Source organism: Erinaceus europaeus, chromosome 1 (genome assembly GCF_950295315.1).
Source record: "Erinaceus europaeus chromosome 1, mEriEur2.1, whole genome shotgun sequence".
NCBI lineage: Eukaryota > Metazoa > Chordata > Mammalia > Eulipotyphla > Erinaceidae > Erinaceus > Erinaceus europaeus.
In genome coordinates, this window is record NC_080162.1 from 80,231,384 (window position 1) to 80,255,569 (window position 24,186).

General features: G+C 42.1%; 2 protein-coding genes across 6 annotated transcripts in view; one reads left to right on the forward strand and one right to left on the reverse strand.

Moving 5' to 3' along the window:
* Positions 1–351: 351 nt before the first annotated feature.
* LOC132538075 (uncharacterized) lies at positions 352–10,509 on the reverse strand. Of its 2 annotated transcripts, XM_060189635.1 has the most exons (3): positions 9,989–10,353; positions 6,332–6,500; positions 352–491 (listed from the first exon to the last, which is right to left on the reverse strand). In XM_060189635.1, exons 1-3 carry the CDS (start codon positions 10,273–10,275, stop codon positions 426–428), a joined length of 522 nt encoding a protein of 173 aa, XP_060045618.1. In that variant the 5' UTR covers positions 10,276–10,353; the 3' UTR covers positions 352–425. The 2 variants fall into 2 exon arrangements, with proteins under 2 accessions (XP_060045618.1, XP_060045626.1); XM_060189643.1 differs by lacking the exon at positions 6,332–6,500 and having other exon boundaries at positions 362–491; positions 9,989–10,509.
* Positions 10,004–24,186, forward strand: part of RPN2 (ribophorin II) — a 66,793-nt gene continuing 52,610 nt past the window's right edge. For 2 of the 4 annotated variants that reach the window (XM_016186143.2, XM_007518441.2), the window contains exons 1-2: positions 10,004–10,135; positions 15,692–15,885. In XM_016186143.2, the coding sequence (XP_016041629.1) occupies positions 10,123–10,135; positions 15,692–15,885 (207 nt within the window). In that variant the 5' untranslated portion in view covers positions 10,004–10,122. Of the gene's footprint in view, positions 10,192–15,691; positions 15,886–24,186 lie in introns of all 4 variants that reach the window. The other 2 variants (XM_060189599.1, XM_060189612.1) reach the window with 1 other exon arrangement.

Here is a 24,186-nt window from a genome sequence, read left to right on the forward strand (position 1 = left end):
CCTGCATTGGGAAGCTTCATGAGTGGTGAAGAAGTACAGCAGAAGTTTCTCTCTCTCATTCCCTCTCTACCTCCCCTTTCCCTCAAGATTTCTCCCTAACTCTATTCAGAAAATAATAAGTAAATATTAAAAAATAACTTATGATTTTGTTTTTACAGGAATTTTATAAATGTAAACACAAGTTATAAATACAAGTAAATATACATTAAAACATAAAATGTAAATGAAAATGTCACAGTCTAAAGTATAAAAACTATTCACATATTGAAACAATAAATGTTTTTGATTCCTATTAAAATGGAGGAGGAACAAGTTTCATAACTTATACAGGCTGCTTGTACATACCTTTAGCTCAGCATTAAAAACCGCCTGGATGGAGTGGATCAGCCTCTCACAGATGACTTCGCTGAGGGGGTACTGATAGATCAGCTCTGTGAAGCTCTCTGTGGCGAGTTCCGGAAGGAATCCAGACATGTCAGAAATGTCCAAGTCTAATGTCGAGAGAAAGGCATCAGGCACCACCAATGTGTGTATAGTAACATGCTTTATTTGGGAGAACCATTAAGTATCAGAATATCCTCATCTTTTCTATTACCCAGACTTTGGCCAACTCCTCCCTCCTCTTTTGATAGTATTATCCTCTCTGACTTCTGAAGACTATTTATGTTTATTGCCACCAGGGTTATCAGTGGGGCTTGGTGCCTACACTATGAATCTATAGATCCCAGTGACTTTAAAAAATTATTATTTTGGATAGGACAGAGAGATATTGAGAAGGAAGGGGGACAGAGAGGGAGAGAGAGTCAAAGAGATATCTACAGCACTGCTTCACTGCTTGTGAACCTTCCTTTCTGCAGGTGGGGATTGGGTTCTTAAATCCAAGTCCATGAGCATGGTAATATGTACACTCAACTGTGTGCAATACCACCCAGCCCTTTCTTTAGACCTCTTAAGCTGTGAAAGCTTTTAGGTCTAAGAAGTACTAGAGTAGTTAGGAACATGAGCTTTACATCTCAGTTTGGAACTAGTGTAGTTTGAATCCTGGATCTACCACTTAATTACATGGTAAGTTGTAACTTTGTCAGATTCACTCATCTTTTGGAATCTAAATTTTAGTCTCATCTCTTAAATGGGATTACTGCACATTACGTGAGATAGGTATTTCTTTTTAAAAAAATATTTATTTGTTCCCTTTTGTTGCCCTTGTTTTATTGTTGTAGTTATTATTGTTGTTGTTGTTGATGTTGTTGCTGGATAGGACAGAGAGAAATCGAGAGAGGAGGGGAAGACAGAGAGAGGGAGAGAAAGAGAGACACCTGCAGACCTGCTTCACCACTTGTGAAGTGACTTCCCTGCAGGTGGGGAGCCAGGGGCTTGAACCGGGATCTTTACTCTGGTCCTTGCGCTTTGCACCATCTGCGCTTAACCCACTGCACTACCACCTGACTCACGGTATTCCTTTTTAAAACTATGTATTTATTTAGGGTGTATTGGTGAGCATAGATGGTTTCTAAGATGTATTTATTTAAAGAGATAGGTAGAACCAGAGTATCACTCTGGCATATGCAAAAGATTCAACTCAGTTGGTCCAGGAGGTGGTGCAGTGGATAAAGTGTTCGACTCTCAAGCATGAGGTCCTTAGTTCAATCCCAGGCAGCACATGTACTGGAGTGATATCTGGTTCTCTCTCTCTCTCCCCTCCTACCTTAACTAACACCTACTTTCTTTCTTTAAATATATTTTATTTATTTTCCTTTTTGTTGCCCTTTTTAAAATTCTTATTGTAGTTATTATTGTTGTTATTGATGTCATCACTGTTGGATAGGACAGAGAGAAATGGAGAGAGGAGGGGGAGACAGAGAGGGAGACAGAAAGACAACTGCACACCTGCTTCTACGCCTGTGAAGTGCCTCCCCTGCAGGTGGCGAGCTGGGGGCTTGAACCGGGATCCTTAGGCCGGTCCTCACACTTTGCGCCACATGCACTTAAGCCGCTGTGCTACTGCCTGACTCCCAACTAACATCTACTTTCTTTAAAAAAAAAACAAAAACGTCAACTCAGGATCTCACACATGCACATCCTGTGTTCTACCATTAAGATATTCCCCCAACCATGAGTGAAAAAACATTTTTTATTCATTATTTAAAAAAAAAAAATTTAGGGGGGTCGGGCTGTGGAGCAGTGGGTTAAGCGCACGTGGCACAAAGCGCAAAGACTGGCCTAAGGATCCCGGTTCTAGCCCCCGGCTCCCCACCTGCAGTAGAGTCGCTTCACAGGCGGTGAAGCAGATCTGCAGGTGTCTATCTTTCTCTCCCCTTCTCTGTCTTCCCCTCCTCTCTCCATTTCTCTCTGTCCTATCCAACAATGAACAATATCAACAATGGTAATAATAATAACCACAACAAGGCTACAACAACAAGGGCAACAAAAGGGGGAAAAAATGGCCTCCAGTAGCGGTGGATTCATGGTGCAGGCACCGAGCCCAGCAATAACCCTGGAGGGAAAAAAAAATTTTTTTTTAGTAGTGAGTTAATATTGGTTTACAAAATTATAAGATCACAGGGGTATAATTCCACACCTTTCCCACCACCAGAATTCTGTGTCCCCATATCCTTCACTGGAAACTGCATTCATTCTCCCTACATCACAGATATGACTATTATTTCTATGATTTTCTATCTGTATTTATATATATTTGCCCATTTTGTGAAGTAATGCTTATGAAGTTTCTCCCAGTATCTGTTCCAAAGCATGTAAAGAGTAGACATTATCCTTCTCCTACTCATTATTGTTGTTACTATTATTGGATAGAGGGTGAGAGAAGACAGAGAGAGTGAGGGAGAAGACATCACCACTCCATCACACATGAAGCTTCCTTTATGCATGCTTTCCTATGTGGTGGCTGGGGACTCAAACCCAGGTCCTCACACAAGGTAAAGTGTATGCTCTAGAACAGATATTATTATTCTAACTCAAAAGTCTGTGACCTATTGCCTGGGAGGTGACACAGTAGATAAAGTGTTAGGCTCCCAGGCATGAGGTCCTGAGTTTGATTCCTGGCAGCACCTATACCAGATGTCTGATGTCTATCTACTTCTTTCTCTGTCTCCTCCTATATATTCTCATTAATAAATAAATAAAAATATTAGGGCCGGGTGGTGGTGCACCAGGTGGTGGTTGAGCACACATTACAATGTGCAAGGACCTGGGTTCAAACTTCCAGTCCTTACATGCAGGAGGAAAACTTCACAGGTGGGGAAGTAGTATTTCAAGTGTCTCTCTTTCTCTCTCCCTATTACCTCTTTCCCTCTCAATTTCTGGCTGTATCTATCCAATAAATAAATCAAGATAATTAAAAAAAATAAAATACTTGTAAAAGTCTGTGATTGCCAGTCTGTGACTTGTTCAAGTACTTTACATTCTTACTTTTCGAGACCTTCCTTTTTCTGGGTCTATTTCTTTATTTCTGAAATGAGGAAGATGGTAGAATTTAACTGATTGGCTGATACAGAGCTGGTACCAACGATGTGCTAGCAGATAGTATTCCTTTGCTCACTGGATGACAATAATGGTGGCTTTGTTTTCCTCTTCAAGTGTCTTTCCATCCTTACTGCCCTGCTTGTTTTTTAGTACCAAATCCCCTACTTCTACTGGGCAAATAATTTATCTTTGTCTTAATATAACAATCACCTGATGGTTTCTACTACTCTACTTTTTTTTTTTTATGGGCTTCTGAATTACAGTCCTTTCTCCAAGTTTGTACCACTTCTTGCCAGGTTCTTGCCATGTACTCAGTGCAGCAATTGAAGTCATGTTCTCATTCACCTCTGGTCTCTGCCTAGGTTTTTCCCTTCTGCCTGCACATTTCCTTTTCTTCTCCCCATCCCTCCCCCCTTTAAAACTATGTATTTATTATTGGATAGAGACAGAGAAATTGAGAGGGGGAGAGGGAGATAGAGGGAGAGAGACAGAGTGACACTTGCAGCTCTACTTCACAACTCCTGAAGCTTTGCCCCTTCAGGTGGGGACCACAGGCTTGAACCCGGTACTTGTGAACTGTAATGTGAGCATTTAACTAGGTATACCACTGCCTGGTCCATATATATATATATATATATATATATATATATATATATATGCCAGAGGCACTGTTCAGTCCTGACTTATGATGGTGCTAGGGACTGAACTTCGGACCTTGGAGGGTCAGGCATTAGTCTATTTGCATATCAATTATCCTGTCTCCCCCAGATCCCCTTACCTCTCTTTCTCTAACTTCCACACAAAAATCTTGCAGGGCTCAAGTCCAGGATACTTTTCCAAATGCCCTTTTTAAAAAATTTTTAAAAAATATTTATTTTCCCCTTTTTTTTGCCCTTGTTGTTTTTTATTGTTGTTATAGTTATTACTGTTGTTGTTACTGATGTCATCGTTGTTAGATAGGATAGAGAGAAATGGAGAGAGGAGGGGAAGAGAGAAAAGGGGAAAGACACCTGCAGACCTGCTTTACCGCCTGTGAAGTGATTTCCATGCAGGTGGGGAGCTAGGGCTCGAACTGGGATCCTTATATTGGTCCTTGCACTTGGCACCATGTGCGTTTAACCCACTGCACTGCCGCCAGACTCTCTCAAATGCCCTTTTTTTAAAAATTTTGTTTTATATAGTGATGATGATGCCAGTACTTTGCTGAGGTACTGTCTGCATGATTCCACCACCCCCAGTTGATTCTTTTTTTAAAAAAAAATTTTATTTATTAATGAGAGGGACAGGAGAGAGAGAGAGAAAGAACCAGACATCATTCTGGTATGTGTGCTGCTGGGCATTGAACGCAGGACCTCATGCCCGAGAGACCAACGTTTTATCAACTGTGTCACATCCTGGACCAGCCCCAGTTGACTCTTTTATTTATCTTCACAGAGAGAAAGCAAGAGACAGAGAAGGAGAGGCGCTTAGAGGGAAGAGACACCACAGCAGCACCCCACAGCTCTTGAAGGTCCCTGTGCATGGTTCTCCATGTGGCACAGGGGACTTGAACCCATATCCTCATGCACGGTAAAGTGTGTACTCTATAAGGTGAGCTATCTCAGGGCCCTGAATAGCTCCTCTCTGTCTATTTCAGCTAAGTATCTTCCTAGTTGCTAATAAACTGCTCTTTAAATTCTAAAATCCTACCTCTATTACCCACTACATGTTATACTTATGCTGTGCTTATTTAAAAGAACTTTGTGGACATTTGCTGCTCTAACTCCAGCAGCTAGATCAGTTTTTAGAGCATGGCAGGAATTCAATAAACATCTGCTGAATGTAGTTCCTCAAACACAAATGTTTTTCCGGATTCATGTATAGGTAGTCCTACCTACATGGAATGATCTCTCTTCTCACAAAGATTGTTCTTTTATGCCCTTGAAGACTCCTGTAAATTAAAACATCACTACCTCAAAACAACTGTTCTGACAATCATAGTTTATAATAGTCTCCTTTATTTTTTTCTCAATCACTTGTACTTCTACATAGATCTTACTAAACCTTGAAATAATTTTATTTACTGTCTGCCATTTTTCTTTTTCTTTTCAGTTCTGTCAGGCAAATTCTGTTAGGGTAGGCATGGTACCATGCTGGTCTTTATTTCACTGTTGTTTATTCACCATCTGTTATTCAATTGATTGCTTTTTCAGATTTTATTCTATGTTTGAGAGAGAGAGCCCCAAAATGACACTTCAATAATGTGGCATCAGGGATTGAACTGAGAGTCTGAGTCATATAAGCTGCACTCTACCAGTTGAACTATTTCCCAGGTCACTCATTAAACATCTATCTGTATAATAAATGAAGTATAGTTATCCTGCAACCCAATTTGGATTCTACCTCTTGTTAGAACCCATCTAACACTCAGATTCTGTGGAATTTTACAGGATTCTCTATTTTATAATCAAGTATAGTTTCCTGGATATCTAGAGTAATCTGTCCTTTTTGTTTTGACAACTATAGTCCAAGATCTGAAAAAGACAGGACCCAGGAACTTAATCGGAAAACAAATTCCTGGACTGAGGAGATTAGGAAGCAGTTATGTACCACACTTGCATGCAGGAGGCCCCAGAGGTCTCAGGTTTAATGTCCAGCAATAACATATGCCAGAGCTGAGCAGTGCTCTGGTCTGTCTCTCATGAAAATAAATAAATCAGGAGCCTGGGAACTGGCACAAGGATAAAGTACCAGACTTGTAGGCATGAGGTCTTGGTTTTGAGCCCTGTTATTGCATATGCCAGATATCTCTCACAAAGGATATCTTTAATAAAAGAAATAAATCAACCACTGAAAAAAAGAAAAAAATTACCTTTCCCTTGCCCCTTCTCTTTTTGTTCTGCCCCTTCCCCTCTTCACCTGTAAGTTCAAGGTTACTTGCATCTCTTTGAATGTTCTCTAAATTGCTCAGCTGCAAATCCACACTTCCTGAGTCATTGTCAGAAGCACAAGGAACTACTATTCCTTCCTGACTTGGTAACCTAGAAATGAAAGAGATTAGAAAAAAATTATAGTTTTTCAGAACTGCTTCTGTTCAATCACTCAAGTGAAAGCTAAAATGTCACCTTCTCAGGTATTTGTTGATGATCAATCTAGGTTAAGTAGCATTCCCCACCATACCCCCACAGTTGCTTACTCATTTTTTTTTCATAGTATTTAACTATTATCTACAATTGTTTTGTTCATTTCTGCATAAGACGAGAAATCTTGTCTACATATTCTTAGTTCCATCCTTAGAAAGTAGTACATTGTCAGTCTTTTAAAAAAATTCCTTATTGGGGGATTAATGTTTTACAGTCAACAGTAAAATACAATAGTTTGTACATGTATAATATTTCCACATAACAATACAATCCCCACTAGGTCCCCCTCTGCCATCATGTTCCAGGACTGGAACTCTCCCTGCCACCCCAGAGTCTTTTACTTTGGTGCAATACACCAACTCCCGTCCATGTTCTGCTTAGTGTTTTCTCTTCTGATGTTGTTTTTCAACTTCTATGAGTGAGATCATCCCATATTCATCTTTTTGTTTCTGACTTACCTAACTTAACGTATCTTCAAGCTCCATCCAAGATGGGGTAAAGAAGTTGAATTCACAATGAACATGAGACTTTGGAGCCTCAGGAACAAGAGTCTCTTTGCCTAACCATTATGCCATCTACTCCTGTTCACATTTCTCAATTTTCCATATAACAATTTAAGTCCCTTTCCTCTGCCATTATGTTCCAGGACCTGAACCCTCACCCCCTACCCCAGAGTCCTTTACTTTGATGCAATACACCAGACCCAGTCCAGGTACTGCTTTGTGCTTATTGTTCAACTTTTTTTTTTTTTTTTTTGCAATTGGATTCGTTATACTGAAGATGCCTTTAAAATTTAGATGGAAAAGAGTTCTGCCAATATTTTCCTCTAAGTATTTGCTGGTTTCTGGTCTAACATCCAAGCAGTGTTAAAATCCCCTACTATTACTGTGTTCCTATTAATATATTGCTGTTGCTCACCACTTGTTGTTTGTCTTATTACTGAGTTGGAAGAGTTTTTTTTTTAATTAATTATTTATTAATGAGAAAGACAGGAGAGAGAATGAACCAGACATCACTCTGGTACATGTGCTGCTGGGTATTGAACTCGGAACCTCATGCTTGAAAGTCCAGTGTTTTATCCACTGTACTACCTCCTGGACCACATGGAAGAGTTCTTTATAATTCTTGATTAGCACTATCCAATAGAACTTTTAAAAGTACTTTGTTTATTTTATTTTTGAGTAAGATGCAGAGAGAGAAAGACACAGAAACACCAGAGCACTTCGCAGCTCTGGTTTATGGTGGTGTGGGGGATTGAACCTGTGACTCTGGAGCCTCAGGCATGAGAGTCTCTTTGCATAACCATTATGCTATCTACCCCTGCCCTAGAACATTCTTTTATAGTGGGAATTAATAGGAAGGCAGAGGAAAGAAATTCATGTATAGAAATTATTTGTGGGAGTCGGGTGGTAGCGCAACGGGTTAAGCACAGGTGGCGCCAAGCGCAAGGACCGGCCTAAGGATCCTGGTTTGAGGCCCCGGCTCCTCACCTTCAGGGGAGTTGCTTCACAGTCAGTGAAGCAGGTCTGCAGGCATCTTTCTCTCCCCCTCTCTGTCTTCCCCTCCTCTCTCCATTTCTCTCTGTCCTATCCAACAATGACAATAACAATAACTACAACAACAATGAAAAACAACAAGGGCAACAAAAGGGAAAATAAAATATTAAAAAATAATTTTAAAAAATATTGAAAAAAAAAGAAATTATTTGCTTCTTAAAGAATGTGCTGAACAAAAAGAGAGAGCATGGCCAAAGACTGAAGGAACAAAAGGCCCTGAGGAGGCACTGTGTGAAGATTTTATGAGGGTCCAAGGTGGTAGATACTCTAACATCCATGGGCAATAACCTTGACCAGATGTTCAAGCCACAAGTGCCTTTGGTCTGGTGGGGGGTGAGGGGGGTAGTGGTGCTGGGTGATGCCAGGAACTTCTAGTCTTCATTCTGTTACATGATTTTCATAGGCAGGAAAGATGCTTGTGAAACTGGTGTCTATGTGTAGCCATCCATATCTGTTATGTATTCATTCTTGCAGGGTCATATGCTGGGCAGGGAGGCTTGCAGGCTTGTTAGCTGTGATTATGGCTACCAGTGTTTTGGCACAATGCCCCCATGTTGGATTATTACCCATTAGAAATATTCTATAATTCTGCACTGTTTCTAATGTGTGGCTATTGAGCATTAAATGTGGCTAGTGCAACTGAGAAACTAAATCAGCAACTTTAATTAAATCCCAACTCAAAATACTCACATGCCTACTAGTTACCATAATGAACAGCACAGTGCCAGAAAGAACTGACTCGCCCCTATTTGGGATAAAAAAATAATGGCAAGAATTACTGCACTGTAAATATTCTGTGCACAATACTGCTAAACTCCGAGTATGGAATCCTTCCGCCTTGGTTCAAATCTTTTAGTTCTCTCTAAAGTGTGGTTGCTCAGAACAGTATGTAGCTCAGAGAATGGGGCTAAATTAGTCCAGGTGGTGGCACAGTAGATAAAGCACTGGACTCTCAAGCATGAGGTCCTGAGTTCAATGCCCAGCAGCATATGTACCAGAGTGATGTCTGGTTCTTTCTCTCCTCCTATCTTTCTCATTAATAAATAAAATCTTAAAAAGAAAGAGAGAGACAGAGACAACTGTGCTGAGGAAATAATCAAGTAATGTACATAGGATTCTTAGCACACGGTTGGACTATTCCTGCAAATGATCCAAATAGGAACTTGTCACTGAGGACTTAAAACGAATCATTTCCATGTTCTGAGTTTGTACTTGATCTGTAAAGTTGGGCCACGTTGCCACCAAGTCCAAAATGTTTTATCAGAAGGGAAACATCACTTGCAGGGTGGTTGGTTGGCCAGGGACTCGAATCCAGGTTCCCATACATGTGAAGCAGATTCTCTACGGCCAATTATATTCGCGGCCCTCACAGGCCAGATATTAACAACTGAAACATTTGTGGAGGAAACTACTTTAATTTTCTAAAAACCAAAGCAACTACTCGCCTCTCAGCCCCCCACCCGCACCCCCACCCCCCTCCCGCATAAGTACAAGTCACCCATCTCCACCGAGCCCTTCCCGTTCCTTTAAAATTAACCGGGCTGCGGAGAGACATTTGAATGACAGCGGGGTCGACCAATCAGAGAGGTGAGCCAATCAGCGGCGGCCCCGTTTGGGGCCCACCCCGAAGCCTAGTCCAATGGCGTCTTGGCAGCGCCCGGAATAAGACCGTTGCGATGCGGTCTGGACCAAGTAGGCCCTGGCGCGGGGGGGGAGTGAGTGCGCTCTCCGGCTTGTACCAAAAGGTTTCTAGGCCTTTGGGAGCGAGGACTGGCCTCCCTGCCGAAGCTCCTAGGAGCGACCAGGTCCAGTGAGGTGGAGGGAACTGACCTGTACTGAGAATCCATTCCGGCACGCAGAGGCTCCCCCGCGTCCGTGGCGTCCCCTGCGGCGCGCTCTTGCAGCCCCTTTCCTGGGCGGAAGTCAGCGTGAGGCTCCGGCCCGGTTGGGATCTTCTCGGAGGAATGGCGCCGCCGGGTGAGGCGTAGCTCATGGCTCAGCAATGGGGTTCCGCGGCCGACACGCCTCAGGGGGTGCGCAGCCGCTCGCGGGAGGCTACTGCTCGCCACTGGGGAGGCGGCCAGGCGGGGTCTCCTTCCCCTGCGGGACAAGGGCATGGGGGTGTGACCGCGGGCTGGCGAGCGGTGGGGTTTCCAGTGGCCGGAGGAAAGGGTCGGGTGGGGCAGCGTGGGGCTACGGGTCGCCCCGAGGCCCAGCCGGGGACCGCGGACGCGCTGGACTCGCGGGCAGGCGTCACCCATTCATCTGATTCTGCGGGTTCCCAGGCCAAGGCGGCCTAAGGGACCAGTTGGTGAAATCGCCCTTTTTGGCGGGTGGAGGGATAGGTCACACTTTGGTGAAAGTGGCCAGAAAGTTACCCCTCTCTCCAGGAATGTAGAGCATAAAATTCTGAAATTAGAGTTTTGGGGTCTGTAATACGTCTGCCACGTGTTGCCAACACACAAGTTATTTAGCCCTTCTGCACCTCCATCTCTTGGTTCATCCTAATTTTATTATTTGCCATGAGTTATTAGATAGTCTATGTGTATAGTGTAGAGCTAAGTAATTACTCAATAAAGTTAATTATATTGCTAGTTATCGACTGGGGTGGAATCTCATGTGTTCTCACCACAGCTTGGGAAATGTGTAGGTTGTTTCTGTTTTGACAGATAGGAAGACAGAAGCCCAGGGTAGGGAAGTAACTTGCCCAAGGTAACATAATAAATAAGTCAGTGGCTCACTGCTTCATTTGAGAAGGTAGAGTGGTTACAAACTGACTTTGGGTTCAGATTGCCGGCACCTAGTTAGGGCAGGCAACTTTTTTTTTTTTTTTTTGGTTTGTAAAATGCAGACAATGACCACCTCACTTGTGTACTTGTATAGGGTGAAGATTTATTGACCCATGCATGAAAATTTTAGCCAAGAGGAGATTAGGGTTCTGACACAGATACTGTACTAGGATATTATTATATATTGTACTAGGGATATTAGTAGTTCAATGGGGGAAAAACATTAGTTAGTTTTTTTCGTGTACACTATTGGGGATTCAGTATTAGTAGTTTGACTCCTCTTTGTCTTTGTATTAGCAATTCTTACCCCCCCAAGATGCATATATTATTTATTTTACAGCAAGCATATACAGTAAATTACTCAATGTAATTGTTGCTATATAATTGCTCGTAAATTATGGTTCATGTAAAAACTCACCCAGTTTGTCTATACCATATGATTGTATTAGTAATTCTAACCAGACTCCATTCTCTTCCCACAACTTCTACTGCTGTCAGCCTGCCTCAGAGACATCTTTGTGTGTTCCTTCTGTCTTTGCACTTACATAGACTCAACATATTACTGTTTATTCTTGACACGATGATTCTGTTAACATGTAAGTCAAAAATCACTGTTCTGTCCAGAACTTTCCAGTGATTTCCATATTCTTTACTAGAAGCCAAACCCTTCCACTGATTTACAAAGGTCTCTGAATTTGGTTTCTGCTACCCATCACCAGCTCCTCACCCTTTGCTTATTCCTCTCAAGCCATACTGCCATAGCTAGAGTGGAGAAAAAATTAAATACACCCTGATACAGGGGCCTTATACATGTTTTTCTTCCTTTTCTCTCTCCCTCTCTCTCTCTCTCTCTTTTTTTTTTTTTTTTTGCTTTCAGGGTTATTGCTGGGGCTCAGTGCCTGCACCATGAATCCACTGCTCCTGGAGATATTTTTTTCCCCTTTTGTTGCCCATGTTGTTTTATCATTGTTGTGGTTATCACTACCATTGTTGTCGTTGCTGTCGTTGGATAGGACAGAGAGAAATGGAGAGAGGAGGGGAATACAGAGGGGGAGAGAAAGATAGATACCTGCAGACCTGCTTTATTGCGACTCCTGTACAGGTGGGAAGCCAGGGGCTCGAACCAGGATCCTATGCTGGTACTTGTGCTTCACGCCATGTGCACTGCCGCCTGACTCCCTCTCTTTACTATTGTATTTAAATAGAGAGAAATTGAGAGGCAAGGGATCATGGGGGGAGGGAAGACAGAGACACCTGCTGCACTGCTTCACATGAAGCTTTCCCCCTGCAGCTTGGGTCCGGGACCTTGAACCCAGGACCTTATGCATGGTGATATGTGCACTCAACCAGGTGCTCCACTACCTGGCCCCACCCTGCTTTTCTTTTTGACTATTTTCCCCTTAAATATCTGAATGGTTTATTCCTTCTTCTCCTTCAGATCTGTGCACACTTTATTTATTTATTTATTAATTACCCGAGTACTGCTTAGCTCTGGCTTGTGGTCTTGATGGGAATTGAACCTAGGGTGTCTAGGTGGTGGCACACCCAGTTAAGTGCAGATAGTACTAAGCGCAAGGATGTGCTCACGGGTCTGGGTTCAAGCCCCTGGCTTCACATCTGCAGCAGGGATGCTTCACAAGCGGCAAAGCATGTCTGCAGGTGAAGCAACTCCCTCTATCTCCTCTTCCTCTCTCAGTAGGAAAAAATGGCTACCAGGAGCAGGGGATTTGTAGTGCTAGCATGGAGCCATAGCGATAACCTTGGAGGCAAGAAAACAAACAAACAAACAAAAAAGGAATTGAACCTAGGGCCTTGGGTGCCTCAGGCATGAAAGTCTTTTTTGCATGGCCATTATGCTGTCCCCCTGCCTTTTTCTTACTTAGCCTTCATAGACTACCATATTTAAAATTGCACCATTGCCTTTCTATGGCTAACTTATTCACTATTACTTTTTGCTGTGCCCAGGAATAAACCCAGGACTTGTACATGTGTGGTGCTATCACCGAGTGGCCTCTTCTGGACTGATTCTTTAGTCTTAGGGAGAGAGAAGAGTGGAGAGAGAAAGAGGCACCCACAGGACTGTTCTGTCATCCATGGAGCTCCCCTAGAGCTTTTTTTTTTCTTTTTTCTTTTACCAGAGCCCTGCTTAGCTCTGGCTTATGTGCAGGGGATTGAACCTGGGACTTTGGAGCCTAAGGCATGAGAGTCTCTTTGCATAACCATTATGCTATCTATCTCCATGACCCCCAGTGCTTTCTATGATGCTCTCATAAGGGGTACTTGGGCTTGAATCTAGGGCCTCACATTTAGTAAGATTTGCACTTGCTTCCACTCAGTAAGCTTTTTTTTTTTTTTCTTTTCCATAGCACTTGTGCATTTCTTTGATTATTTAACACTATGCACTTCAGTGGAATTAATGTTCCTGTACTTAATATAAATACCCCAATAACATTTTCAAAAAACAAAACCAAAAAAACAATGGCGTTCGAATAGTATAGTTAGACCTAGACTTGAGTCCAAGATTGGCTATGTAAAGCTACTCTGGTCCTCATTTTTCTCATTTTGTAAGATAGGCAGGTAAATGTCTTTCTTATGGATTTTAATTCAAACTAAATTTAATACTGTAGGCCAAGGATTCAGGACCAGGATTAGTAGTGTTAGCTTTGTGATTGCTATTACTTGGGAGGTAGACAATTCATGAAATGAATTCAGTTTTTTTTTTCTTTGTTGGGGGGAATTAATGGTTTATAGTCAACAGTAAAATACAGTAGTTTGTACATGTGTAACATTTCTCAGTTTTCTACATAGCAATTCAAACCCCTCTAGGTCCTCCTCTGCCATCATGTTCCAGGACCTGAACCCTCCCCCTCACCCCAGAGCAGTGTCTTTTTTTTTTTTTTTTTGGTGAAAATTAAATGTGCTATTCCTTTAGCTTGGGTGGTAACATAGCTGCTAGATCACTAGACTTACAAGTGTGAAATCCTGAGTTTGATCCTTGCCACTGCATATGCCAGGGTGATCTTCTCTGCCCTCTTTGTCTTTCTCATGAAATAAATATTAATGGAAAAAAAAAGCTTACTGTTGTAATTCCTGGTACATAATAGACTAGGATTTTATTATTATTTATTTATTTTTTATTTATAAAAAGGAAACATTGACAAAAACCATAGGATAAGAGGGGTAAAACTCCACACAATTCCCACTACCAGATCTCCGTATCCAATTCCCTCCTGATAGTTTTCCAATTCTTTGTCCCTCTGGGAGTATGGACCCAAGGTCATTGTGGGATGCAGAAGGTGCAAGGTCTGGCTTCTGTAATTGCTCCCCCGACATGGGCGTTGACAGGTTGATCCATACTCCCAGCCTGCCTCTCTTTCCCTAGTGGGGAAGGGATCTGGGGAAGTGGAGCTCCAGGACACATTGGTAGGTTTGTCTGTCCAGGGAAGTCTGGTCTAGCATCATGCTAGCATCTGGAACCTGGTGGCTGAAAAGAGAGTTAACATACAAAGCCAAATAAATTGTTGAACAATCATGGGCCTAAAGGCTGGAATAGTGCAGATGAAGAGTTGGGGGGGGGTCCTCCATTTTGTAGATAGCTAGTAGGCATATTTTAGTTATATTCCAAAGGGCCTGTGGCTATACTAGTTTTTTTTTTTTTCCCCTGAGCCTGAAATCTGATATTCAGATGGATCCAAGTTATTGTCTGGGGAGATGATATCATGGCTGGAAAAGGACCAGAAAGCTGGATCAGGGAAGAGAGTAGTTCCCTAATATGTGAAAAGGGTATAAATATTGTTGACTGTAAAACCCATCAATTTGATTTGGTCTGGGGCCTATATTTCAACCACGAGGAAAGTTCTATTTTAATATCCCTTAACCCTTAAGGAAACTGAGGCACAAACTGACTACGTTAATAAGAAATGACAGAGCTAGGATTTACAATTGCCCCTGAGGACTTGTGTGTCCAAAGCTACCAGTTCAATCCCTGATGCTACATATACTGGAATTGTTTCTTGCATAGGAGTCTCTTTTATATTTTATTTTTTAAATTTAACTTATCAGTTTACTTTTTTAACCAGAGCACTGTTCAGCTCTGGTTTATGGTGATGTGGGGGATTGAACCTGAGACTTCGGAGCCTCAGGCATGAGAGTCTCTTTGCATAACCATTATGCTATCTACCCCCTGCCCTTTCATAGGTATCTCTCTATCATGAAATAATAAAAATAAATCTTTTCAAGTATTTATGGTATTGAGACATGACCAAAAGGAGAACTTCTGAGGGGTGTCTGAAGGAAGAGATATTTGAAATGAAACCTAAGAGAAAAAAGAAAAGTTCACATAGGAGAAAGCATAATAAAGTACTGGGTGGGGAAAAATAAGACTCAGGTGAACAGAGAAGACAAGGCCCAAAGCCTGGTGAGAGGCGGGCAAGCTATGGTGAGAATTCAGGATTGGATCCGTCCTGAGAGGCATGGGTGTTATGAATGAATCTGAAATGGGGTTGGCTTGTTGAGTCTTGTGCTTTTGATATACAGAGCCTACTGGAATTATTACTGCCTTTCAAGTAGTTGAGAGCAGAGCTTACCACATCCCTGTGGCTTCTCTCCAGGTTAAAGTTCTCAATTCCCTCACCCTTCTTTTTGTGATTTGGTCCCCAGATCTTGGTTTACATCATCGTTAGAACTATAGTGTATGTAGAGTTTTGGAACACTGGAATGTATTTAATAGTCATTTTCCCTCAAGGTTCAAGCACTGTCTTCCTGTTGGCCCTGACAATCATAGCCAGCGCCCAGGCTCTGACGCCCAGGCACTACCTCACCAAGCACGATGTAGAGAGACTGAAAGCCTCACTAGACCGCCCTTTCACAAGCTTGGAATCTGCTTTTTACACCATTGTGGGACTCAGCAGGCTCGGTGCCCAGGTGCCAGATGTAAAGGTAAGGTTACTTTTGTCTTGGTAGCCTCATTCCTTCACTGCATTTAATCAATCACTCATTTGAGGATGGGTACTGATATTTACACCAGTTGGAGATTTTTTTATATATATATTTATTTATTTTCCCTTTTTGTTGCCCTTGTTTTTCATTAAAAAAAATTTTTTTATTTAAGAAAGGATTAACAAAACCATAGGGTAGGAGGGGTGCAATTCCACACAGTTCCCACCACCCAATCTCCATATCCCACCCCCTCCCCTGATAGCTTTCCCATTCTCTATCCCTCTGGGAGCATGGACCCAGGGTCATTGTGGGTTGCAGAAGGTAGGTCTGGCTTCTGTAATTGCTTCCCCATGTTTTTCATTGTTGTTGTAGTTATTATTGTTGTTGTTGATGTCATTGTTGTTAGACTGGACAGAGAGAAATGGAGAGAGGAGGGGAAGACAGAGAGGGGGAGAGAAAGACAGACAGACATCTGCAGACCTGCTTTACCGCCTGTGAAGTGACTCCCCTACAGGCAGGGAGCCAGGGGCTCGAACTGGGATCCTTATACCAGTCCTTGTGCTTTGCACCACCTGCACTTAACCCGCTGTGCTACTGCCCAAATCCCTGGAGATTTTTTTTTTTTTTTAAATATAGTGTTGAGGCATGCACTCTATCACTGAGTTATGTCACAGGCACCGAAAGTTTTTGTTTTTAGAGTTTTTGTTGTTGTATTGTTTTTATTTATTTTGGATAGAGACAGAAATTGAGAGGGGAGGGGAGATACAGAAGGAAGAGAGGGAGAGAGAGAACTGCAGGACTACTTTTCACCACTTGTGAAGCTTCCCTACTGCAAGTGGGAGCCAGGGGCTTGAACCTGGTCCTTGCATAGTGTAAAGTGTGTGCTGAACCAGGTGCACCACTGCCTGGCCCCCACCTGAGGTTTTTATTTATTATTATTTGATTTGATTTATAATTTATTGGGTAGGGACAAATCGAGAGGGAAGGGAAGATGGAAAGGGGGAGAGAGAGAGAGATAGAAAGAGAGAAAGAGAAAGAAAAAGATATATCTGCAGCACTTTCACCACTCATAAAGCTTTAACCTGGGTCCTTGAGCATTATAACATGTCCTCAACTGGGTGTACTACTACCCAGTCCCTTTATTCTTTTAATGCTATTGTTTAGGACCATGCTAGGTGTTTAGCTGACTGTAAAGAGAAAGCCTAGATCTTTTAGAAACTATTATGGTGTCTCTGAATGATGTTGCATTTTTTTTTTTTTTAAAGATTTACTTGTGTTGCATTAGGGAGATAACATAATGATTATGCAAAATGATCTCTATACCTGAAGCTCTGAGGTCCCAGATTCAATCTCCTGCACTGCCATATGCCTGAGCTAAGCAGTGCTCTGGTTAAAAAAATAATCATAAACTATTAAAATTAAAAAATAATTGATAGTGATAATAGTAACAATAATAAAAAGCACAGGGCTCTCAAGCCCCAAATCTTGAGCTTGACCCTTAGCAGCACATGTACCATAGTGATGCTCTGGTTCTTAGTCTCTTCCTATCTCTCTCATAAGTGAGAGAAGTAGAGCATCACTTTGACACATGTGATTTGGGGGACTGAACTAGGGACCTCATGTTTGATACTTAACATGTTTATCATAGTACCACCTCCCAGGCCGTCACTAATGCTTTTTAGGTGGTTTACATATATGACTAATTAATAATAAAGGGATTCAATGTGGGGGGGCATTTAGATATATTAAACAATGATAGTTATTACACCAGACAGTTTAGATATGCATGGATCATTGTTTTTGTTTTTTATAGCTGGGACATCACACATGGGTAATTTCACTACTACAGCCTCTTTTCCATGGACTGGAGGCTTGAGGGGTGGGAAGAGAATGGGAGAGACATAGCATTGGAACTTCCTCCAGTGTCATAGCCCTCCCATGTGATGTCAGGGTTTGAACCTGTGCTGTACACATGGCAAGGCATGCATCCAACTCTGACGTATTCTCTGGACTTCTACTTGCTCCCAACCCTATACCTGGATCTTTGATGTGCTTAATAGTTAAAACTTTTACTGGGTTTTAGAACAATGCTAAGTGAATTTTATTTTATTCATTATAATACCATGGATTGCTAGGTTAAGAAATTAGGAACATGTTTTTCAGATCAGCTTTGTTTGGAGTCTCTCATGCCTAAGGCTCCAAAGTCCCAAGTTTAATCCCCCTAGAGCTTCTCAGTGCTCTGAAGAAGAAAAAAAAGTTTATATATGATATATATGTGTGTGTCTGTTTTCTTTCCCCAGACATTGCATAATTTATTTAGGGAAGTGAAGACATACCACATATAGGTACACATGGGTCACTTGGAGAATGCTCCCATTGCTTTAAAAAAAAAAGAGAGAGAGAGAGAGAAAAATATATGTTTGTTTATTTATTTATTTAATGAAAGAGAGTGAGTTGCCAGAGCACAGCAGCTCTGGTGTTTGTGGGCCTCACACATACAAGTTCTGTGTTCTGCCACTGAGCCACCTCCCTCATTGTTTAATGCTCAGTATATGCTGGGTGAGTGAATAGCAAACTTTAATGTGACAGAAAAGAAGCTTTCTAGATGTCCTTCTCTAGTCAGAAAGTAAGTGGGTTAATCATACCTTATTTTGTTAACTGCTTATGAAATATGCTGTGGTATATGTACTAGAAGTAATGGAAAGGAGGGAATTTCTTTAGAGCTGTTGGATTTTCATATGTGATGTACACACTAGAAATAAATTCACTGAGAGAAAGTCTTCATTACAACCACTTCTATGCAGTGGTACATGTCTTGTTCAACTGTTTTTGATTTCAGCTGGGTAGAGAGAACTCCCTCAGCCGTGATATATGCACTGAGTTGGTTGCTCTCACAGACTCTTAAAGGATATCTTGGTTATTTTGTGTCTAGAGAGTTTAGCAGCAAAACTAGATGGGATGGGGTTAAATGATATGAAAATAGAAAATTATTGTAGGTGTTTTGAAGAGTGAATATCTTTCATTTTGAGAATCAGGTACCATAGGCACATTAAATTTTTTTTTTCCATAATCTTTATTTCTTGGCTAGAGACAGAAATTTAAAGGGGAGGGCAAGATGGGGGAGAGAGAGCGAGAGCACGCTACAGTAATGCTTCACCACTCATGAAGTTTCCCCCGACAGGTAGGGACCAGGGGCTTGAACCTGGGTCCTTGTACTATGTAACATGTGTACTGAACCAGGTGTGCCACCACCTGGTCCTGGAACATACTTTTAAAAACAAGCATATGAGGATGGTAACTTTATAGATAATGCTTAATTTTCTACAAGACTTTAGAACAGGGGGTTGTATTATATTCTTAAATGAAAGATAGTAAATATGATATGTATTGTGGCAAAACTTATAGTAGTATTTAAATGACTGAATTCTGTAAACCTTAGATTATCTTTTAAAAAGTAATCAAACATAGCCTGTCTGTAAGCTGTAAGCTTATAGGATTGTTTGAGGAGTAAGTGAGTGCTTAGGGCCTGGGGATAGCTCACCCAGGTAGAGTGTGTACTATGTATGCACAAGGCTTTGGGTTTGAACCCTGGCTGCCATATGAGAGTGATATGGATGTTAAAATGATGCTGTGGTCTCTCGCTCCTTTTTTTTCCTGGTTCTTCCTTTTTAAAGCTGTATTTACTTTTTATTTAGTTCATATGAGGTAGGGGAGTTTCACATGGGAGAGGAAAAGAGAGAAGCCAGAAGGAGACGGGCGGTAGCACAGCGGGTTAAGCACATGTGGCGCAAAGCGCAAGGACCGGCGTGAGGATCCGGGTTCGAGCCCCCAGCTCCCCACCTGCAGGGGAGTCGCTTCACAGGCGGTGAAGCAGGTCTGCAGGTGTCTGTCTTTTTCTCCCCCTCTGTCTTCCCCTCCTCTCTCCATTTCTCTCTGTCCTGTCCAGCAACAACAACAATAACTATAACAATAAAACAACAAGGGCAACAAAAGGGAATAAATAAATATTCAAATAATAATAATAATAATAATAATAAAGAGAGAGAAGCCAGAGCACCATTCTAGTATGTGCAGTGCTGGGGAGCCTATCTGAGGCTCTGGGAGCCTCAGAGCAAGTCCTGTGCTCTACCAGTTGATTCCTTTCTTGAAATTAATAAAAAAAAAAAAAAAGAGGGAAAGAAAAAATTGTTGCCAAGGAAGCTGCTTATTGGTGGTATCTCCTATTCAGGAGGCCCCAGAGCCACAAAACAAACAAAAGTATAAAATGCTAATTCAGTGTCTGGCACAGACATATAGAGGTTAAAGCATATTTCAATTCAGTAAGGTCTGAGTAGGAGTGTCAGACACTCAGCTGATTGCTGGGGTATCAGACAATCTGACCTTCCATAGGCAGTAATTCTTTGTGAGACATCTGCTCTGTGCAGGAGTTATATATTGTGCAGAATAGATGACAGGGCTCACTATCTAGTGAGAACTACCACACTAGTTGAGCCTGATCAGTTGTTGAGTGCAGAGACCCTGTAGAGTCTGGCAAGTACTGTGGGAGTCCAGCAGAGGGAGCAGCTCACACACAGTATCTGTTGAGAAAACTAGATCAGGCCTGAGCTCTTGCAGGGGGAATTTGCAGGCTGCAGAAACAGTCTTTGGTCATTTTGCATGTATTTAGTGAGTTTCTGCTACCTATGCATGATGTACTATATATATTTGGTGGTAGGCACTAGAGATTCAAGTGTTCAAAAGAAAAATCTCTGGTTTCTTGGAATGTATGTTTTAATAATAGAAATGGGTATATATCATGTAATAAAATATACATTGGAAATGTTTTTAATTTTTATTTTCATTTTAAAATTTATTTCTTTATTATTGGATAGAGACAGAGAGAAAGTGAGAGGAGAGGGAGAGGGACAGAGAGACACCTGCAGCCCTGCTTCACCACTCATGAAGCTTTCCTCCTGCAGGTGGGGACCAGGGGTTTGAACCTGGGTCCTTCTGCACTGTAATGTGTGCACTTAACCAGGTGTGCCATCTCCTGGCCCCTTAAATTTTTTATTATCTTTATTTTGTTTGATCGAAACAGCCAGAAATCAAGAAAGAACGAGGTGATAGAGAAGGAGAGTGGCAGAGAGACACCTGCAACACTGCTTCACCACTTGCAAAGCTTTCCCCCTGCAGGTGGGGACTAGGGACTTGAACCCAGGTCCTTGCCCACTGCAATTCGTGCGCTCAACCAGGTGCACCACCATCTGGCCCCAAGTTTTTAAATTTTATGAGGTTGAGGCATGTGGCATTACAGTTTGGGAATCAGAAAATCTAGGGGCTTGGGCTGGGTGGTAGTGCAGTGGGTTGAGCGTACATGGCAAAGTGCAAGGACCAGCATAAGGACCCCGATAGAGCCCTTGGCTCCCCACCTGTAGGGGGCTGTTGCTTCATGGGCAGTGAAGCAGGTCTTCAGGTGTCTATCTTTCTCTCTCCTGCTCTGTTTTCCCCTCCTCTCTGGATTTCTCTCTGTCCTATCCAACAACAATAACAGTGGCAACAAGAACAACAACAAGGGCAACAAAAATGGGAAAAATGGCCTCCAGGGTAGTGGATTCATTTAGTGTGGGCACCGAGTCCCAGCAATAACCCTGGAGGCAAAAAAAAAAAAAAGAAAAAGGGGCATTCTTTAGGAATAAAAAAGGGGACTTTGACTTAGTCAAGAGAGGCTTTCCCAGGGCAATTACTGAATTTAAATATTATTTTATTCCCCCCCCGGCCCCAAATAGCTATTGGAGGGTAGAATAGAGACACAGAACCAGAGTATCATTTGGACACGTGATGCCCGGGATCAAACTTGGGATCTCATGCTCAGTGATAGATAGTCCAGTGCCTTATCCACTGTGCCACCTCCCAGTCTGCAGTACTGCTCTTTCTTTAAAGAGCAGTTGGTTTTAAGCAGCAAGTACCATGATCCAGTTTCATTTTTGAAAGATTCTTTTTAAATTTATTTATAAAAAGGAAACATTGTGGTCCGGGAGGTGGTGTAGTGGCTAAAGGCACTAGACTCTCAAGCATGAGGTCCTGAGTTCCATCCCCAGCAAGGACATGTATCAGAGTGATGGCTGGTTCTCTCTCCTCCTCCTGTCTTTCTCATGAATAAATAAATAAATTCTTTAAAAAAAATTATATATAAAAAAAGAAAATATTGACAAAACCATAGGATAAGAGAGTTTGAAAGATTTCTATTCTTTGTGGCAAACAGACAGGATATAGGGTAAAATTGAATGTTGAAGAGGTACACACGATAATGTCTGAACTCTAGACTTTTACTGCCTGGATCAGTGTTTAGGTCATTTTTTTTTTTTAGATTTTATTTATTTATGAGAAAGACAGGAGGAGAGAAAGAACCAGACATCACTCTGGCACGTGTGTTGCCGGGGATCAAACTCAGGACCTCATGCTTGAGAGTCCAAAGCTTTACCACTGCGTCACCTCCCGAACCACAATTAGGTCATTCTTTAAGATAGGAACACAAGAAGAGAATTAGAACTATGGAAAAGATGTTTGAATTTAGTTGGGGCCAGGTGGTGGCTCACCTGGTTAAATGCACACATTACAGTGCACAAGGACCAGGGTTCATGCCCCTGGTCCCTACCTGCAGGGTGAAATAGTCTCTCTTCCTCTCTCCCTCACCCCTCACTTCTCAATTTCTCTCTGTTTCTATCTAATAAAAAATAGCTTTCCTATTCTTTAACCCTCTGGGAGTATGGCCCCAAGGTCATTGTGGGATGCAGAAGGTTGAAGGTCTGGCTTTTGTAATTGCTTCCCCACTGAACATGGGCATTGACAGGTCGATCCATACTCCCAGCCTGTCTCTGAAAATATATTTCTTTGGAGGTCGGGTGGTAGTGCAACAGGTTAAGCGCAGGTGGCGCAAAGCGCAAGGACCGGCGTAAGGATCCCTGTTCAAGCCCCCGGCTCCCCGCCTGCAGGGGAGTCGCTTTACAAGCGGTGAAGCAGGTCTGCAGGTGTCTATCTTTCTCTCCCCCTCTCTGTCTTCCCCTCCTCTCTCCATTTCTCTCTGTCCTATCCAACAACAATAATAGCTGCAACAACAACAATAATAATAAAAACAAGGGCAACAAAAGGGAATAAATAAACAAATAAAAATATTAGAAATAAATAAAAATAAAAGATGTTTGAGTTTTGTATTCAAGGCACGTTTGAAATGCCTTTGAGTCAGAGTAGTGGCTATTGAGAGAAATCTAGAGTGGGACACAAATCTAAAAATTAACTGTATAAAGTGTCCTGGGTGAAGTCAGGGGCCTGAGATTGCCTAGGGAAATAGAGGAGGTATGAGAAGTGGGCCTGAGTTGAAAAGCTCCGGTGTTGGAAGGTCATGCAGAAGAGGATGAAACAGAGGCACACAGAGAAGAAGAAATCCAGTACAGTGCAGGAGAACCCAGGAAGTGAAAGGGAGAAAGAAGTCATCATTTCTACCCACTATGAGGGAATGAGCTCTGTGAAATGTCCTTATGCTTATACAGTTTGAATGTTACTGGTGGCATGACGGGCCAGAAACCTTGTTAGAAGGTGTGAAGGTAAAGAAATGAAGACAACTTTCTGGAGAAGCTTGGCTGTTTGGGAAAAGAGAGGAGGAGAGAGAAGACAGAAGAACTTCATGTTTATAAGACATTATTAAGCCCCTCCCCTTTTTTTCTGGAGCACTGTTCAGTCCTAGCTTATTTATAGTAGTGCTGGAGATTGAAGCTGGGACTTTAGAGCCTCAGACATGAAAGTCTTTTGCTATCTCCCCTGCCCTAGAATAATTTTTTTTAAAATGTTTTGTAATTAAGGGAACTGAGACCAAAATTAGATCCCTGCTCTGTCATAGGCAGTGCCAGGTATCAAACCCAGAGTCTAATACACACAAGACAAAGCATTCTGTTACTGAGCTACTTCCCTAGTCCTAGAAAATAAGTCTTGAATATTGGGACTGCATCATAGGAGTTAGCAATTGATAGGGAGAAAAGCCAACTTCTGAATAGAGAGACAAGCCTTTACTGAGTGTGGAGTCTTAAAAGCGCTTGTTAGGCTTTGGTGTTGTTCGTGAGTCTGTTGTCCAGGGCAACTGGAGCAGAGGTGTGGTGGAAAGTATGATAAGAAGTGCACTTGGAAAAAGTGGGCCTGATCTCAAGGGGTGTGGTGGAGGCTCTCACCATGGTGCACTTTGACAGCATGTCACAGTGACAGAATGACAAGGTTCCAAAAAGCATGTTCAAAGTATGAATAGTTGGGAGCTGCTAATGGAGTAATTAAGAA

Bases quoted from the DNA above. Each gene is read 5' to 3' on its own strand.
- LOC132538075 (XM_060189635.1), bottom strand. From the start codon at position 10,275: ATGCCCTTGTCCCGCAGGGGAAGGAGACCCCGCCTGGCCGCCTCCCCA. The intron at 6,501-9,988 runs GTCAGTTCCCTC...TTTCATTTCTAG, and splicing joins GGAATGGATTCTCAGTACAG to GTTACCAAGTCAGGAAGGAA. The intron at 492-6,331 runs GTAATTTTTTTC...TCTCGACATTAG, and splicing joins AGAGAAGGGGCAAGGGAAAG to ACTTGGACATTTCTGACATG.